This window comes from Narcine bancroftii, chromosome 4 (genome assembly GCF_036971445.1).
Source record: "Narcine bancroftii isolate sNarBan1 chromosome 4, sNarBan1.hap1, whole genome shotgun sequence".
Lineage (NCBI taxonomy): Eukaryota > Metazoa > Chordata > Chondrichthyes > Torpediniformes > Narcinidae > Narcine > Narcine bancroftii.
Genome location: NC_091472.1, coordinates 243277539 through 243297989, shown reverse-complemented (window position 1 = coordinate 243297989; position 20451 = coordinate 243277539). Strand labels below are relative to the sequence as shown.

Sequence of the window (20451 nt, the reverse complement as noted above, 5' to 3'; positions counted from 1 at the left end):
TAGCCATTTGTAGCTTCAGTTGTTGATTCTGATTTCAGCTTCCATATCTTCTAAAGCAGGTCTTTTCTTCAACCACTGTTGTTGTGCACAGACAGTAGCCAAGTCTGCTTGCACCTTAGCAGGCATAGCTGATATGCTTGAAGCACTTGAGGCTGTACTTGCTCTAGATGCTTTGAAGATCTTCCTGTGCTCATAACCTTGGAAATACTATCATCAGGATTCTCATCCGAACTTTCAGATACCACTGATTGTCTCTCTATCTTCTGCAGCAGCAGTGGGACTTTGCAATGCACATTCATCTATTCCAGTCAGCTAATGAGGCCCGCATTCCCTTGATTGTGCCATCTTCTTGCTTTGTAGTTGAAGCCGCTTCTTCTATGGTGGCTGGCTCCTATCTCCTGCCAAGTGTTGTCAGTCTGCCTTGCTGGCTCAACTCACAACCAAACAGTTCTTTAAGAGGAGCTGTTTGCTTGAAGTCTTTTGCCCGACGAGACATCTTCTTACCAATCTTGGGTTCATCACACTATAGCCTATCTTCTCCTAGCTTATCCTGGTTCCTGGGAACTGTAAACAAATTTGTATCTTGCTTGGTCCCTTTAAGAGAATTTCTCTGTCTTGTCTTTGTGTGGTTCAGCACACAATCTTTCTTATCAGATGTTTATAATAACTTTAAGAACACATTTCTGTGAGATTCTGCTAAACAGAGTTGCATCTTATCTTTCCAAGGTCACAGGTGTCTTCCAAGACTTTAGCTCAATGTTAAAACTGCGCAATTCACCTACATGTTCTTATAGAGGCTTCTGGAATATTCTATTTTGACAGCGAGACTGTCTCTTTGCTTTTAACAAGTTGAGTTCTTTCAAACAAATTTTACGAGCCTTTCTTCCAAACAAAGTTCACAACTATAATTTTCCTTGAACCAAAATATAGATGACACTTTCCAGGTTCTAGTAGTTCCAAATTTCAAAACATGTCATCTTCAAGGAAACATGGGAGCGATATTCCAAATTACTATTTTATTAATCCAATAAACCAAACTTTGTAGATGCAGCTTTAAATTGCTGCATATGTCATATACTATTTGTTTTTTGAACGAATAAATAAAGTTTTTAAAAAATAGCATTAATTTGTTGATAAAACATATAAACACTTTGCATAACTCCACATTAAGATTTTCATACCGATGAATAAACAAAGTATATACTGTATTTAAAGATATAACAATATTCAACTTTAAAGATATATATAAGAATAAGATGAAATAAGATGAATTCAAAGAAAATTATCTCAAGCTCATATCTCCTTCATAGTTTGTTGAAGAATGAGAAGCAAGCTCTTGCTGCACAGATAAGCACAAAATTAACTAAGAATCAAAAAACACAAAGCTTTAACCTTTACACTCCCCTCCTCTCCCGTGTTAAAACTTACACATTTTGTTAAAACAAAACTTACTTATGGAGGCGGCAGTAGCTGGTGGCTGGGTCAATGTGGGATCAATGACCATCTTCATAACCCACAATCCCCCACGCAGCTGGAACCACTCTGTGTTTCCCTGGAGCTGGCAGAACAGTTGCAAGCTGCTTGGGGGAATATGGGTAACAAAGCCGGCCATTGATCCAACATTGAGTCATTGCTGTGAGCTGCCGGGGTGGCCCCAAAGTGGCCCAATCAGGTGCTGGAGCGGCACTCTGGTGAACTCCAGCAGCACTGCACCTCTGGTGCCACGATGGGAGTTAGATGATGGGGGTGGAATGGGGGGATGGGGGGGGTGGAACGGGAGGGTGAGGGGTCAGGGTGAGGGGTCAGGGTGAGGGGGGAATGGACAGACTGGAAGGGCTAGGAGTGAGGTGGTCAAGTGAAGCAAGGACAGAGGTGGACCCCTTTAAGGTTAGCGATTTTAGCCTATTATCACCTTTCATCAGGGTTATTAACACAGACTATCAGTGTGGTATCTCACAGCAGCTGCACAAAGATGAAAACAAAAATATTTCTCATAAACGCAGGGGCCCTTGAAAATCCGTGCCTGTAGCATATGCTAATTTCACTACTACATTTATCCAGCCCAGCTTGTGTCAACTTTGGACTCACCATCAACATTAAAAAGACTGAAGTCATATACCTCATGCTCCGTACACAGAACCCAAAATCACAATTTTAATTAAATGAAGATGTCATAAAATTTTCAGTTCTGAAGAATTGGTCATGATTTCATATCACATTGCAGTACATAAATTAAATCAGATCTGTGGTAGTGTTTTTTTTTTGGCTAATGCTTTATCCAGAGCCCCCTATGCAGAAGAAATGGATTATTCCATGGAAGTGGTTCTAAGGACAAAGTTGTTAGGCATAAAGTCTTGATCAATAATTACATAATAAAAGCAAATTTTAGTATTACTGTTTTGAGACTTTGCTGTGCAGAAACTGATTGATTTGTTTCCTTGATCACAACAATGGATACAATTCAACAGTAATTCACTGGATGTCTCACACTTTGAACCATCTGAAATTGTGAAAGCAGCTGCAGAACAAAAATTCCATGGAATACAAATGATGAAGAGTTTGAGGAACAGCAACATTTAGGCAGAAAGCAAAAGGATTTTTAAACAACTCATAGCTGGTCCTGAAATCATTTTAATTGCAAATATTTTCTTGTACATGAAATTAATTTTGTCACCAATTGGAAGGGCATGATCACATGTGAACAATAGAGAAATGTGCACATGTGATCCATGTATTTCCCCCCCTCCCCCTGTGCACACCCCTGTGTCCTACAGATTAATTCCAGTCCAGCTTACCCATTCACTATCTTGCTCCAAATTTTTAGGTCCTGACTTTCCCAAAGGTGTCGCCTACGATAATACTGTAGAAAATAGTCCCGCCTCTTTCTAGCCAATGTGCACACATGCACACATGCACGCACATACACACTTTAACAGGGAGAGTTCTGATAATCATGCTGTGCATAGCATCAACTCAAGATTCAAAATTCCTTTATCATCCTGTAATAATACAGAAAATCTAATATTACGGGAAATTTATTTTTTCCTGCCGTAAGGCAAGTGACTTGTATTCATTGAGTGTCTGAAGATTTGCCACCAGCAGTCCCGCAGTCTTAAAGCCGCAGAGCCCCAGTTCAATCCATTGGCAACTCAAACTCCAGATCTAAAACTCTGATAGATTCAGGAAACCTTCAGTGCCTGAGATCCTTTGGGAGCTCTTCTAGCTCTCAGCATCCTCTTGAATCCTGATTTCGATACCTAGTTCCCATGAGCCAGTCTCCAGCAGCCTGCGGCTTCTGTTGGTCCTTCAGCCGCTGAACCATTTGCTGGTCCACTGCTGTGAACACAACCCTGTAGATTAGATTTGTCTGCAATAATTCTTCTCAACGGGGGTGGGCGGGGGAACAGAAGGGTGGGGGGGGGGTAGGGTTGGAGGTGTTCTCCCTGATTCTGATGCCCTGCACCTGTTCTGTTCCCCTGGAATCTGTAACCTCTCACGGCCACTGCCAACACAAGCACCATAATCTTGGGCACAGAACCCGCAGAATTTGAATTTAAAACATCATCGACTCCTTTTATCCACTTTGGACTGGGAGGTTGGATCCTGTGGAGCAGTGCTGTTCTCCCCTCCCTGCTCTCCTGGGTCCACATTTTAGCACCTCCCGCAGTACCACCATTTTTCTGACACGCTATGGGCTGTAACTAACACATTTAGGTTCAGATCTGAGCCAAAATATAATTTCTGAGCATTTCTGCAGAGGAGGATATAGTAAGGATTTGTCATAAATGTGTCCTTAAGACTAGCTAAAACAACATCTAACATACAAGTAGGATTGGATGTTTACATTGGAACCTGTACAGGAATCCTTTATTTTAATGTAGTGTTCATTTTTATAATGCAATAGTTCTGAAGTAGACATTCCAATAGGTAACTGAAGCAGATTCAGAAGCAATTTGCAGAGAAGAATTTTATAAATATTTGGAAAGGATATTCAAAATAGAAAGAAAAGAGGGAGTAGAGCTGTCACAAGGGGAATAGATCTGTTACAGAGATGACAGAAGCACAATGGACTGGTTGGCCCATTTGTATGATTCTAATTATACACCATTCCTTGCACAGAATCATATGGTGTTTTAATGTATTCTTCCCAAGTGTTCTGTCTGTCATTTTCAGCCAGACCCTGAAATGATGATCTCTGTTCTTTTCTTTTCTTCTTTGGCTTGGCTTCGCAGATGAAGATTTATGGAGGGGTAATGTCCACGTCAGCTGCAGGCTCGTTGGTGGCTGACAAGTCCGACGCGGGACAGGCAGACACGGTTGCAGCGGTTGCGAGGGAAAATTGGTGGGTTGGGGTTGGGTGTTGGGTTTTTCCTCCTTTGTCTTTTGTCCGTGAGGTGGGCTCTGCAGTCTTCTTCAAAGGAGGTTGCTGCCCGCCGAACTGTGAGGCGCCAAGGTGCGCGGTTTGAGGCGAGATCAGCCCACTGGCGGTGGTCAATGTGGCAGGCACCAAGAGCTTTCTTTAGGCAGTCCTTGTACCTCTTCTTTGGTGCACCTCTGTCTCGGTGGCCATTAAACAGTTAAGTTACTACTTCTTCTTATGACTGTGGTTTCTTAGAGACATTTATTCTCAGAGACATTTTTCGGACTAAATACTGTTTGTTTTATTTCTCATTATAAAGCACAGCATTCCACCACCAGTTTGCAAGTTGGTCATCACCAGACATTAAAGGCATTAATATCTACATTTAAATGTTGTTATTCCTGAATTGATTTGCTATCACGGATTGAGCCCTGAGAGAAACTGTGTGTATATCCACTCCACAATTACTAAAATATTAACTATCCCAGCTTTGAAATTAAGACTGCTTTTAATGTTTGCATAGTAATTAGTCATGGATTTATTATATTACCCCCAGCAACAGAATTCCCCTTCTGTTCTAACATGACTGCAAAGTGAAAAATAACATGGATAGAAAGATTTTTTTTCAAAGCTTCAAATGTAAACAAAGCAATGAAACCTTATTTCAATTACACCCAGAAAGCAAGACCATTTTCAAATTTCACTCTTAGTTTAGTTTGATGAGACTTCCCATAGTTTTTGTCCATTCATAAAAATCAAGGCCAGAGTTTTAACCTAACTAGTCTCCCTGGAAATGAATGAGGTAGGTGCAATAACAAGGTTACACTTTGTAAGGATTTTGAATCTACAGAAGTCAGTGAAAATCAATGTCAATACGAAACTTAAATTTGTGGAATTCCCATCCAACTGATTACCTGTGGGTCTCTGATGACATAACATAGAAATGACAATAAAGAGAGAGAAATAAAGATGAAAGTGAACCATAGTCCCAGTATTTACTCTGGGCTTGATGAGTGTACGGGTGTGGGGTGCTGGGAGTAGAACTCGATAACACAATCCTCAATATCCAGCAGGAATTTACTTCAGGATGACTTTTATTTATTTTTCTGAAAGTTCCCCCACAGACAGCATGTAAGTAGGAATGCAGATAATGCCACATGCCAAGTTTGATGTAAAAGTCAGATCAAACCACATATCAAGGTAAGTGTTCCTAAGCCCAACAATTTTCATCTATTCAATAACCTTTCTTCCATCATGAGGTAAAAAGTGGGGATGATCACTCATCATTGCATAACATTTCCATTTAAAGTTCCTTACTCTGTATCCATGTTCACATGAACAACATGCTGGTATGAGCTGCAAAATGACGAGAAATATTCAGACCACAAGGGAAAGTCACAAAGAACTTCCTTGTGAGTTCAATGATTTTCTTGCGTTTGAATCCACCATAGTCATTGACCAGAAATATAACTGGAAAGGCCACGAAAGTATCGTGCTGTATGAGCAAGTTCAAGGCTGGATATCTCATGGAATTGGAGGAACTGCGGACAGTTGACGGTGTGGAAAGTGCATTGCTACCTCTACCCTCTTTCTGTCAATACTTCACTCTCCAAAAGTCAGAATCATGAGATAATTTACTTCTTGACCCTTGTATTTGGTACAGCTAATTTAAAGTAGACTGAATTTTTTTTTGTTATTGTATCACAGAGATTGCTTGTTCCTTCTAGTGTGATTCATTGGGGGTGGCAGGGACAGAGAAGTGATGGTAGAGGGAGAGGGGAGAGGTTTGCATAAACAACCTTCATATTAAAAGTAGTTAATGTGATTCTCCTTCAGGTGTTAGCATACTGGTTAAATTATCTGAATAACAATCTCAGCAATGATCTTGAGGCAGCTGTGCTATTTAAATGTAATCAATAATCTGGAACAGTGCGTCCCAACCTGTGGTTCACGTTTATATGGGTGTTCCAGGGTGAAGGCAAATATTCCTGATATAATGAACAAGTAATATGTAAAATAAGACTGAGATTTGATGACCAAAAAATATTTTTTTTTAAAATCTTGCCACCAAGTCAAAAATTCCCATCAAGGGTCTGGGAAAGGCCTCAAGGTCAGCAGCTGTCCTCCCCCCTCACACACTGGTGCTGTCTGGGTTTGTAACCCTGTCAGAATGCATCACTGCATGGCATGCTAATTGTGCCACTCAAGAACACATGGACCTGCTGAGGGTTGTGAACGTGATTCAGTCCATCGCAGAAAACCCTCTCCCCTTCATCAACTTCATTTATACCTCCCACTGCCTTGGAAAAGCAGCCAACATATTAAAAGACTCTTTCTATCCTGGCCACATTCTCTTCACCCTGGCCACTCAGGAAGAGGTTTAATAAGCTCATGCACCACCAAATGCAAGGTCCGTTTCTTTCCTACTCTTATTTGACTCCTGAATGAACCTCACAATAGTAACATAATGCTTTCTCCCATCTATACTATGCACTTTTGTACTTCTTGTAATTTTGTATCAAATATCTAGCTGGACTGCATGCAAAACAAACTTTGTCTCTGCACCTTAGTTCATGTGATGTTATATTTGAACAGCAACTTCTAGATGGTCTGCAGCAAGAAAAGGTGGTCTGTGAAACTGAGCTGCCTAGCTGGAATTTTGAAGAATAAAGCCTTACCATCTTATTCACCTTCAGGTGTAAACCTGTGCACCTTCTTGTAACTCCAAATGAGGCTGATTCTTAAGTAGCTCAGCAAGCCACTCAATTCAGGGGTAGTGAGGAGTGGACAATAAATGATTTCACCAGATGGTGAAGAAATACTGTTTTGTCCAGTATGTGCATGTGCTGGAAGTTCAAATCTGCTTTAAACTGGAGCTCAATATTTTGTTTTCAAAATAAAAGATGATCATTCTGAGGAACTGATTACAAGTCTAACCATGCAAAACATGCTAAGGTGACATGATTTTTTTTTCAAAGTGGTTGCAACAAAAAATATTTTTCCTATCTTTGTCCATACACCAAGCTGCATAAGCAGAAAATAAAAGTGCAAATCCTCATGGATCTCCCACAGATGTACCTGTGACTGGGTTGTTAGGCTTTGCAACTACAACTGTATAAAATATTACATGCCCGCTCAAGATCTTGTATGTTAAAGTTATCATTGTTCTAAATTAAAACTAACCTAGCCAACATTTCTCTATAAAACAACACATCCAGTCTTGATATAAGTGCAGTTCACCTTCTCTGAATTGTTTATTAACATCCTTCCTTAAATAAGAAGACTAATACTGTGCAACGTGCTCCAGATATGCAATGCCCTTATTTTTAAATTTAAATCCCCTATCAACAAGTAAAAGTCTGTTAACTTTCCTAATTATTTTCAGCCCACTATGAGTCATAAACCTGGTCATATTAATGAAGACAATTTCAGATGTTCCCACATTTTACACCATTTGCCAGTCCACTGCCACACATTTATGGATGTGGAATGAGCTTCCGACAGATGTGGTCGAGGCAGGATCATTGGTTACATTTAAGGAAAGACTGGATAGTTATATGGATAGGAGAGGACTGGAGGGGTATGGACTGGGTGCTGATCAGTGGGACTAGGAGGGTGAGGATTTATTACAGCATGGACTAGTAGGGCTGAACTGGCCTGTTCTGTGCTGTAAGTGGTTATCTGGTTATATGGTTATCGTATTTGTACCCCTTTGTATTCTCCTTCTGCCCTCCACATGTTATTTCCTTCTCTCTGCTGTCAGTAAATTTAGGAAACACACACTCAATGTCTTCATCCAAGACATTTGTATAAAATGTGGAAAAACCCAGCATCAATCCCTATGGTATTCCACCTGATAGATCTTGTTGAGCAGAAACAGACCTATTTACATTTAGTCTCTCTTTCCTATGAGCCAGGTAATCTTCTATCCTTGCTAGTGTTATTTTTAACACCGTTTTTATTTTCTGCAATAATTTTTGATTTTGCAGTTTATTAAATGATTTATAGAAATCCATGTGGAGTGCATCCACTAGTTCCCCTTTATCCGCAGCATATTTTACTTCAGTGAACATTTTGTGGAAAATTTCAAAGCATTTGATCAAAGCGGTGATAGATGTGGAGATCTGAGGTGTGGCGGCATCAATGAACCTGGTACCTTAACGATTCAAATGCTCATCTAGATACTTCTCAAATGTGAGAATCTCTGCCTCCACCGACCCCTCATTAATGATAGCTTGTAACATTTTCTCAATTACATATGTTAAGGTAACTGGTCTATATCTCTCATTGCAATTGAATATGGACTGATTTGAGGCTCTGTAAACTGCATGAGGACATAAGAAATGTACACTTCTCAGCTCTCGTGTCTGCTCTACCATTCGATAAGATCATAGTTTATATTTTGCTGAACTAACACTTTCCTAGCTTCTGCAGGCTTTTTTTTTATATAGAGAATTACCCTTGAGATGAAGACATTACTTCTCATCTCCAACCTGACCGGATGACTGATTTTATTTTGCAGGTGTTACTCTGGATCCAGACATCCATCCTGCCAGACTATAGAAGAATTTTGTATGTTTCAATGAATCACTTTTCATTTTCCTAAACTCTAGTGAGTGTAGGTTTTGTCTGCTTCATCTCCCCTCAAAGAACAAACCTACCATCCCAGAAATCAATCTGGTGAAGTTATGTTGCACTCTCTATTACAAGTACATCCTTCTTTAGCCAAGCAGACCAATACTACTACTCAGTAGCACTAACATCTACTGTGATGAAATGCTTTGAGAGGCTGGTCATAGCCAAAATTAACACATACCTAAGCAAAGATTTGGACCCTCTGCAATTCACTTTTCGTCACAATCGTTCTGCAGCAGATGCAATATTGCTGGCTCTCCACTCAGCTCTGGATCACCTCAAAAACGGGAATTCATAAATACAGCTGTTCTTCATCGACTACAACTTGGCTTTCAATACCATTATTCCCTCAGTGCTGGGCAAGAAACTACAAAATCTAGGCTTCTCTACAACCCCCCCCCCTCCTCCTGTGCAACTGGATCCTTGACTGTCTCATTGGAAGACCATAGTCAGTACAAATTGGAAACAATGTCTCCACTTTTCACTGATTATCAACACAGGCACACCCCAAGGATTTGTGCTTAGCCCACTCTTCTACTGGTTATACACCATGACTGTGTGGCCAGGCACAATTCCAATGCCGATGACACCATAGTTGTCGGCAGAATCACAAATGGCAATAAGGAAGTGTACAGGGGGGAGATAGATCAGCTCATTGAATGGTGTAATGACAACAACCTTGTGCTCAACATCAGCAAAATCAAGGAGATGATTGTGGACTTCAGGAGGATGTCAGGGGAACATGACACAGTCCTCATCGAGGGCTCAATAGTGGAGAGGGTCAAAAACTTCAAATTCCTGGGTGTCAGCATCTCCAAGGATCTCTCCTGGAGCCTCCATGTTGATGCAATCACAAAGAAGGCTCACCAGCAGCTATATTTTGTGAGGTGTCTGACACAATTTGGTATGTCATGGAAGACTCTCATGAACTTCTACAGGTGTACTGTGGAGGGCATTCTGGCTGGTTGCATCACTGCCTGGTATGGAGGTGCCAACCTTCAGAGAAGAATAAACTCCAGAGGGCTGTTAACTCAGCCCGTAACATCACAGGCACCAGACTTCATTCCATCGAGAACATCTACATGAGGCAGTATCTTCAAAGACACTCAGCACCTAGGCCATGCCCTCTTCACTCTGCTACCATCGGGAAAAAGGTACAGGAGCCTAAAGCTTAGCAGCATAAGGACAGTTTTTTCCCTGCTGCCATCAGATTCCAGAATAATCAAAGACACTGCCTTACTTTTTGTGCGCTATTATTTTACCTTTTTTATAGTGATGTTGTAAGATGTTTATAATATGAAGGTTTGCTCTACAATGCTGCCACAAAACACTGAATTTCATGACTTGTTCATGGCAATAAATTCTGATTCTGATTCACTCCATAAAGGATACCTACAAGAGACAGTGTCTTAAGAAAGCAGACTCTATCCTCAAGGACCCTCACCACCCAGGCCACTCTGCGACCATCAGGAGTAAGGTACAGGAGCCTGAAGATGAGGACTCAGCAGCACCAGGACAACTTCTTCCCCTCTGCCATCAGATTCCTTAATGAACAATGAACCACGGACACCACCTTTGATTTTTTTTTGCACAGTTTCTATTTATATTGGAAGGTGGCTTATATAAATGTTTACACTGTGATGCAAAACAATGACATGTTCATGACAATAAATGCTGATTCTGATTCCAATACCCCATCTGTAGTCTCACCAAGTTCCCACACAATCGAAGAAAGACACATCTACAGTTGAACTAAATTCATGTAAATAAACTCAACAATTCTTTTCTAATTGCATGTTGATTTTCAATGATTTACTTGCAAGGATACCCATGTCCCTCTAAGCACCAACATTTTTCTACCTGTCTAAAATACTCTTTATTTTTTCCACTCGTGGTTTTTTCACATTTATTTGCCATTTTCCCATTCACTTCACTATTCAACATCCCCCTTAAACTTTTCTGCATCCTCCTCATAGCCCAACTTAATATCATCAGTAAACTTGGTTATATTGCACTTAATCCGCTTCACCAAATAATTGACATTGAGAACAGGTGTGGCCACAACCCTTAGCTAATTGGTTAATCCTTTTCTAGTTCTAATCTCTAAGACTGTCATGAAAGGCTTGCCCAGGATGATTCCCTCTCACCAGATCCAAGTTGACATTTTTCACATTGCTCTCACTCTGTTGGAAAATTAAAGCTTTTCCCACCTTTTCCTAACAGTATCTTCCATACGATATCCTAGGAAACATTATTAATCAAGGCGAACACAAGGGAAATTTCTTCCAAACATTATTGTTTGAAAGGAAACAATGCTCATCATATTTCCAACACTATTCTTATTTTATTTCCAAACCCTGATGATTGTCCAAGCCTAAGAAAATGATCATTCAAGTATAGCCAATGTATGCATTTCTGCCAGAGAGCATAATCATAATCTCAACATAGCATTTGAAAGTATTGTTTCACATAAATGCTTTCAATAAGGGCAAAGCAAATCCCTTCATAAATAATTTCACTTTTAAAAGTCTCATTTTATGGTTGTGTTCAGTTAGGTACAATTGTAAGCTGCAAGTACTGGATAACAAAGGCTTGACTCAAAAATTTAATTGCCCTTTTATTGTGGCTTTAATGTAGAAAAGAACAAGGTCTGTCACAGAAGTGGAATTAAAGGGATTGTGATGAAAAGGTGAAAAGGAGATGTGGGTTTTAAAGAAGGCTTTAAAGGAGGAGAGGGAGGTGAGGAATTTCAGAGGAGAAATTCCAAAGTTTGAGGCCAAAGCACCTACAGGCACATCTGTCAATGGTGGAGTGGAGGAACTCAAGTTAATCATAAACTGGCGGAGTTTTTGGAGAACTGATGCACTGAAGAACTCATTTAATGGGACCTTGATGGTTCATGTACAGGGAGAAATGGATATCTCCTCCATCCTAGTTCACTGCTCTGCCTAACTGGACCTTCCTCCTCCCCCTTCCCTCACTAAAACCAATCCTGGTGATTGATTGCTCCTTCCTTACAGTTGCTGCCTCACTGATACCGATGTGAAGCAAGTAAACTCATTTATAAACTTCCTCCACATTGGGTTTGGTGGGGGAATTATGGAAAAAATGGATGGTAAATGCATGTGGTGTGCTTGCTTGTCTGTGTGTGTGACACTGTGGAGATCATTTTTGTAAATTGTGATACTTACTTCTGGAATTGTTCTATTGAGTATGTACCTAATTCACTGCCATCTCCAAATCACCCTCTCTGAGCCTTGGTGTTTTCTCTATGGTTCGTCTTCCTCTTTCTCCTACACAACAACCATAATATGTGCTGCAATAATACAGCTGCTTTTGGAATGTACCTTTAAGACCTGGCTCCTTTCTCTGCTGTACAGTGAATACGAAGCAGCTAGAGTAAATTGGACATGCTCCTACCATGTTCTGCTCATGCTAAGATTTAATTTATTCTCTTCATAGTAAGCCACACAATTGTTTATGGCCCATCTTAAATTATTATTGGAGATCTTATAGGCAACTGTTATTATGGTGTACCAAAAATGGTTGAATTCAATTTATGGGTCTGGATTTATAAGTAGCCCAGTGCAATCTTGGGGAGTGTGTGGATACAGGCACAGGATAAAGGTCTGGAGTCTGTATAAGGATGCAAAGCCTTCCGTATTCCATGTTATTGATCTGTATCAATAGTGGAAGCTCAGTCGCTGATTACTGAGCACCCCAACAGGCCGTTCCCTCAATCAGTCAATGCACCATATGTGACAATAAAATGCTGATGTAGGTGAGGGACCAATTTCTGATCTCACCGATTAATGGGAATAGAGCAAAGCACTAGACATAGATTCTAAATATCAATTTAAACTTTGTGAAAAGGTACAACATCCACCCTTGGCTACTGGCACAAAGAGCTGTTCCTCCCCTGTCATTTCTGCCAGTTGCAACAAGACTTCACCAATAGACACAACTACCCCTCATCATCCCTTTCCACCTTCCACAGGGATCACTCCCTTATCCACTCATCCTTTCCCACCCACCTCTCTGTGATGCCTGGTATTTTCTCCTGCAATCACACTGGATACTCTCCCCTCAACCCAGAGGGACAGGCATTAGGTGGGATCCCCATTCATAAATCCAGATTAAGATAACGGAACTGACTCATTGGCAAACAATAATATAGTGACAGAAAAGGTGGAAATTAGATCCAAACACTTAGTATTCTACTTTAATGCTGTACTGAGTTCGGGAATAATGAGTAGGTATAGGCCCATCAAACCACCCTGCTGAAGCATATGATAATTATAACAGTCATATGCCTGATTAGGTACAAGGCACAATGAGGCCTTTGTACATCTGGGGCTCTCCAGGACACAATTTCTGATATTGTGGAGAATGTAAGCCAGTGGTTTATATGCTCAAGAATAATATGGCTGTATTTTAATTTGTACCATTACACACACGGAAAACATGTAGAGAAACCCCATCACTAGACAAAATAACCAAGGTGTATATAGAGTGATGCATGATCTCCATCTTAATGCATTGTCCATCCCAACTTCCTACACTCTTTGTAATTAAGGCCTGGTAACAATGAATTAATGACCTTGGTATGGTTGATAAATAAAGATATAAAACATATCCATAATATAAAATCATTTCTGAAAATATGTTTATACTATTAATGTGAACTTTTTTTGCTCTTGGATTTCAGTATGAACAATGGTTTCTGTAGCTCTACCGATTTCTAAAGCACACTTTTGTTCCTGAGTTAGATGCGGATAATGCACTCAGGCCTAGAATAATGGATCTTTGCACCAACACTGCAATTTTAGTGGAAATTAATCATAAACTGATTTCTGATCTGTTTTCTTTCTTTCATAAAGGGCTCTCCCAATGTTTCAGATGTTTTAAGAGACTTGAGTGTGTCCATGAACAATGCATAGGCCAGCAGAACAGTGAAAAATATTGCTTTAGGTTTAATCCTCTAGAAAATTACATTGTCTCCTTGAAATATTGATACTGTATCATGGTAATTGTATACATTTCCGATTCACAAAATAAGAAGTTAATAATTTTTCCACTTTAAATTAGTATTGGATGATTTCTGATGCAATAGAATTCAATGATATTGCAATAATGATTACAAAGCTCTCACCTTTAAATGACTTGCTGTCCTCTTGATATGAATTCTGTGATACTTTCCCAATATGATGTTATATTTTGTATAAATAGAGAAGAACTGCTCACTGCTGAGACAATTTACATGCAGTGAAACCCAACTAATTAAGCTTTAGATGCAACAATTTCACTCTCTGTAAGTTTCTGTTGCTAGAGTTAAGGATGAAATTGCTCACCATATCAAAGAACATAAACAGCAGTCAAGAAAAAAATTCTCAGGACCTACCTAGAGCCTGTGCTGCAGAGCTGTGGGAATATCCAAGTGACAATAGGGCTGTCTCAATGAGCTGATTGAACAACACGTCTTTACGAATTAGCACAAATTCAGCATGCTCTTCCTTCCCTTCGCTCTCCACAGGATTGTCCGACTGCTCCACCACACAAAATACTGGCAGGGTAGACCCTGAATAAGGAAGAAACAGAATCTAAGTAATACACAGGCATTTGTTTCAAAAAGAGTCAGGTCTGATCGCAACCTAATCACTACTAACACTGTTTGACAGGATGAAGATTTTGTTCATTGACTTGTTTATTAATTCCAGCAGTACACCATTGGTTTTGGTAATCAGACCACAGTTCAAAATTTAGAGCCAGCCCTTATTGTATACCACAGCTCTGTGCATTCCTGCTATTGGTTTTTTCCTTATTCTATGAACTTCGCTAAAAGTCACTGAGGCAACTGTTTTATCAAAATTTTAGTTTTGGGATGACCCCAAAATATTTCAATTTGAAACTGTGACAATTTACTTCACTTGTAAATTTGTTACACAAGGTCCTAGATTAGATCTGGATTGTTAAAATTCTTTGACAATTCTTTGAGCAAGCAGATTGATTGTCATGAGATTCTACCTCAAGAAAACTGCCAACTGACCTTCCAAAACATTTAAACAGAAGCAACAACATTCTTTCAAAAGAAAGCAACCAGTTTTTCAAAGAAAGATTCTGCTCCTATTGACATCTTATTTACAAAAATTTGTAGAATATTCATCCTTTCATTTAATCTTATTCCCAATCATTTTTTGTATATATTTTTTTCTTTTCAGCAATAGGTTAGAGTGTGCAATGTAGTAATTCTGAGATGGGTGTGAAACATTACTGGGATATAAAAATGATATTAAAAAGCTGAATTCATGTTTATCAGTCTGGGCTATGAATAGTACCTACCTATAACAATTCTGATATCTCACAGTATCAAGTTCAATGGACAAATTTCTTCAAGGTTATTCACAAATGTTGAAAATATTACCAATGTAAAAACTGAAAGGAAAACTACTTCCAAAAGTTGGAAAGTGTTTTTTGCAAGTTTGATTATTTTTAGAGAGAAATTGCTTTTGATATTGATCTCAAACTATTGACTCAGCTAAGATGCAGATACCAAAAAAATGGAAACAATAAGGTTAAAAGGCAATAACTGATTCTATTTATGCCAGTCCACATTATCTTAATCAAGCTAGTGTGAAATTTCTTCAGTAAAAGCAAAAGACTGGAAGGCTAAAAACTCCTTTAATTTTATAGCATGCATTTGCCCAATTTCTGCAATATTAGACACCTTTGAATCAAATATGATACATAAAATATAATTGGCAAAAGATTACAAAATAAGTTAACAATTCCATTCTATAAATAACATTTTGATCATTTAAAAAAAAATAATCAGTTGACATTATTGGAGAATGTAGGTGCTAAACTGGGGCAAACCAGTGCATCACAGAGGCTTAAAATCTTAAGAGGCAGTGTGAGGGAATTGGTGGGAAGGAACTATTGCCAGCTATAAATTGATAAAGTCTTCTGCAGATAGACCTCAGTATGAATTTAACAGAATATAACAAATTTAACAAAATGTAAATTATTTAATTCCAAACATTTTGCTTTGATCATGGTAAAATTGGTAATACCCAGCCTTGATGTTTCAATATATTTTGCCATATTGTAAAATGTCTTGACCTATGCTTGGTGCAAACGCTGCTTGGTTCACTCAATCTGGGTTTTACAGGTAATTTATTTATTGTGGATGTTTATGACTTTGCAAGTTCTTTTACTTTCTTTTCTATTGATGACATTTCAAAGCAACAACTCACTTGCATATCCTATCGATGAGTGTCACAACAAATAATATTGTATATATATCCTCCATTTTCACACAGTGTAATTTTGCTTGCTTCAAATTTCTCAACCAAAAAATGTTAATAATTGATTAAATATTGTTACATTACATATATTTTTTTTCTTTTGATTCTCGAAATTATTTGAAGGCTATCCCTTAATCTTTTTGTGTTTCAATTTCTGTGATTTTTAATTAGAGTAAGAAGGTTCAAAACTTTAAATTGACATAAAGAGCCAAACACCATGGTTTGGGGATCAAATTAATCCGTAACTTGCTCAGAATTTGACTGAATATTGGTAAATTGATTCTGACTACAAACAGCAAAATATCTCAAAGCAGTATACCAGAGTATATTCAAATATAAAGGAATGAAAAGTATGTGTCCGAACAACCCAGGCAAATGGTTGGTTATTTTTCCTGGACAATTTAACAAAAGAACAGTATCACAGGAGCATACATATTTTGGACAGATATTCCAATTATATAGATTTGACGGAGGGTTTATAATTCCAGAAAATTATTACAATATTTAAAATTTGGTTTGAGATTAAATCAATGCTTCAATGACATTTGATGTCCTTCTGTTTGGGAAATGACCATATTGCACCTTTGCCCTGATTTCCCAAAGTAAATTAATTATCCATGAATAAAGGGGGCTCTGCTGAGCAAAGAAGACTGGGATGAACGAATGGAGGTCTTTAAAATGATGAAAGATTTTGGTATAACAGCTGCAGAGTGAATGTTGCACCGTGAGCAAGCACATTATTACAAACTATTATCACAATGGGCTCACCAAAAGTTCACTAAGAATTAAAGCATGGATATCGTGGGAGTCTGGCGATCAAAGAGAGCGGTCGAAGCTAATAGTGCAGATGCAATTCATGGGAGCACATGAGAGATGGGAAAAGGCCGGCGAAGGTGTTTCTAGTGGAGTAAGACCTGGTTGGGCCGAATAGTCCGCATGCCATCCTCTGCAAAGTCTTTCGTTTGCAATTGTACTGATTTTCACTCTTAAATAAGATGGTTTACGTTAATCGGACTTTAAGTGTCCCCGAATGTAACAGGGGGGCAGTGTCAATGGGCGCCTGAGAGAGAACACATCACCGGGGAACTAAATGGGCTAATCGAAACGCTCTTGAGAGCCGGCATGTGACCGAAGGAAAAATGAATATGGGCCCATCTCCGTAAATAGAATCCCAAAATATTCATACCTATGTTAACTGCTACTAGGCATGTAATAGAGATTTTGGCCCGGGTTGGAAGAATGACCCCGTGCTCCTCCACCACCCCCCCCCCCCCCCAACCTCATTGCTGGAGTTCCTTCAGAAGGAGGTGATGGCGAAGGAGCGCTAGGCGATGTGATGATTTGTTCAGAGTATTGATCAAAGATAAACTAGCGTGGTTCACCCCCATGTTAACCTGGCAATTCCTAAACATTGCAATTCATATGGCAATTGATAAACCCAGGGTTTTAATCTACCACAAGAATCATATCTGCTTCTGCCTTGGATTTCTAACATTGAGGGTTGTCCCATACTTTGAGAATATCTCTCCCTGTCACTTTCCTATTCACACATACCACACACGGAATTCCAGACACTTTCGTTAAATTATTTAAAAAGCCAAGGGTATGCTTGTTGGTCGTGTCCCGTCGATAGCAGCGTGGGGATTACTGATTGGGAAAGAGCCCTTTCAAGTCCCTCTTTTTTGAGATTACGTGCGAGAGAGTTCGAGGAGGGGGCGATGCTTCACGTTTCACACTAGATAGTGACATGGGACTGACTGGTAGGTACTGGGCAGGACAACAGCGGGCTGGAAATCGGCCGAGCACCCAGTTTAATCAAGATGAATCCTGGCATCCAACCCGAATGTTCCTGCAGACAATTCGTCGAATGTCGCATCCTTACCTCCCAGCGCCTTGACCGGAGAACCATTAGATCTCCCTCTGCCTCCGTCCGTTGGACTACCGTTCGGCTCCAGCCTGGCCTTCTTACCGGGAGGTGGCCCTTGCGCTTCGGGGCTGGTGCTTTTCCTCTCCGGGCTGTCCCGGGTGTAGGAACGGGGGCTGGTGCTTCTCATTTCCATTCTCCGCCACCAGTGTGTCGGAGCTCCCGAATGCCGATCACCGTGGAGCGTGCATAGACCTGAAAGAAAGAGAGCCTGGGTCATGTCTGTTAGGATCACGGGTGCGCCAACTTGTTCGACCTTAAGAGAAAGCAAATATTTACGGGTGCATTTTCACAGGTCACGTAGGCGGAGATGTAATATTCGTTACTTTCAATTAAAGTCGGGTTACTAGTTAACAGCAGTGATAGTGTAATTTGAATTAAGGTGTTTTCGCAGACAGACACACGGATATCAACACAGCCACACAAAAATATATTGACTCATCCGGCAGAGCGCTGGTCTAAAACTTAATATCTTAGAAAACCTACAGCTATTAATTCAAGCTCCTGCAATTGTGGCATTGAAAGTTAAAACTTTGCAAACTCAAACAAACACTAAACCCTTTTTAATGGGCCGCTGGAAACGAAAATTGGGGCATCAAAAGTTATTATGGAAACGCTTTCCCTTAAACGAACTTGTCACGTTACAAAGCTCTCGCCAGCTGTTTGACATTTTTAAAACCAGACAGGAACACTTTTTGCTTCAATACGTGGGGGAATAGCGCCGTTTAAATGCAGCAAGTGGTGGCAAGACTCAAGTGACATTGTCTGACATGGTCACATCTTTTGTCACCATCTCCCGTAGTTGAAATCCAACTTTTAACTGAAGGTGATGAGTTCGCTGTAGACCAGGTCGCACTCCTCTCTCTTCCACCCCCCCCCCCTACCCCATCCCCTCCCTCCGCGATAGTTTGAAAATAATGACTCCCCCACTGTGTCCCTGTGACTTACTACCTAGGATGTGTCCGTTGGCGGGATGCGCTGAGATGTGACCCTGTCCATGAGCAAGAAGCAGGGAATCCAGGTCTGGAGGTTGAGCCTGACAGGGGGTCGTCCCCGACTCGGACCCTGTCCGTATCTCCCGCCGCTCTGACGTTCCTCTCCTCCCGGATCCCGCAGAAGAAAGGAGGTGAACGGGAGCAGGAAGGGATGAGAGTGCGAAAGAAAGTGAAACTCACGCACACTGCACTCCAGAGGATTTCCCTTCAAGTACTCACTCCTTGTCACAAATTCAGATTTAAATTATTATTTAAAGACTGCCCCTTAAAAAAAAACAAAAAAAATCACTTCAAACATCCACCATGCAGAAAGAACCCCTTCCAGGGAGCTGGAGTCCCCGTGTAAAAGGGAAGAGCCGCCCGTATCACTTGGATCATATCTCTCCACGATCGAAGCCTTGGGACTGACAGCGACAGAATGAGAGAGAAATTATTAGTTGCGTTGACTCATCAGCCCTCCTTGGGGTTGTCCTCTTTTTCTCCTGATCCCTGTTCGCTTCCGTTCCTGATCCGGGAGAGACTTTTATTTTGCATTTAACGGTGAGGGTGATCGACCCCCAGGTGAAAGAGAGAGGGGTAGGGGGGAGGGGGAGGGGTGGGGGCAGCGGCGGAGTCTCCTGCTCTCTCTCTCTCTGCTGCTTTCTCGGACAGCGGCGCTCAGTTTGATTAAAGAAATAACACCAGAGAAATCCACCCCCCCCCCCCCCCCCCCACTGCCCAACACACACTCCACATAGACTTCCCGTCTTTGCCGCGCAAGAATTTTTAATCAGCTTGATTACTGTAAGGCGGTTCGCATTTATTACAGATAATAACACCACATGACCAGATCATTAAATGGCTGGTTGAGTGTTCTGAATTGATGCGCTGGGCACAGCAAACACAGGGGTGCGCGAGCGTGGGTGTGCGCGCGAGCACGCGCACGCACACACACACACACACACACACACACACACACACACACACAAAGAGCAGAATCACCAACGCAGACACATACACAAACTGAGTCATACATATGCGGTCAAAAATTGTAATATGCATGAAATAGGCCCATGGGCATAAACACAACACTCCCTCTAAACGCTAGGAACTGCACTGTTTAATTTCTCCGCGCACAGATCCCTTCCAGCTGAAGGGACATGCATTTAACACCCAGTTTTAGCACCCAGTTTAACCAAAGGTGTAAACAGTAAAATTGAATGGATAGTTCTCTTCGGTTTTTTTTTAAACGAG

At 40.5% G+C, this 20451-nt stretch overlaps 1 protein-coding gene across 4 annotated transcripts in view; it reads right to left on the bottom strand.

Moving 5' to 3' along the window:
- satb2 (SATB homeobox 2) overlaps positions 1–20451 on the bottom strand; it is a 240128-nt gene that overhangs the window by 205029 nt on the left and 14648 nt on the right. For 2 of the 4 annotated variants that reach the window (XM_069934541.1, XM_069934540.1), the window contains exons 2-3: positions 18182–18418; positions 14397–14573 (exon numbers count right to left, since the gene is read on the bottom strand). In XM_069934541.1, coding sequence (XP_069790642.1) covers positions 14397–14573; positions 18182–18359 — 355 coding nt within the window. In that variant the 5' untranslated portion in view covers positions 18360–18418. Of the gene's footprint in view, positions 1–14396; positions 14574–18181; positions 18419–19171; positions 19757–20451 lie in introns of those variants that run through there. The other 2 variants (XM_069934539.1, XM_069934538.1) reach the window with 2 other exon arrangements.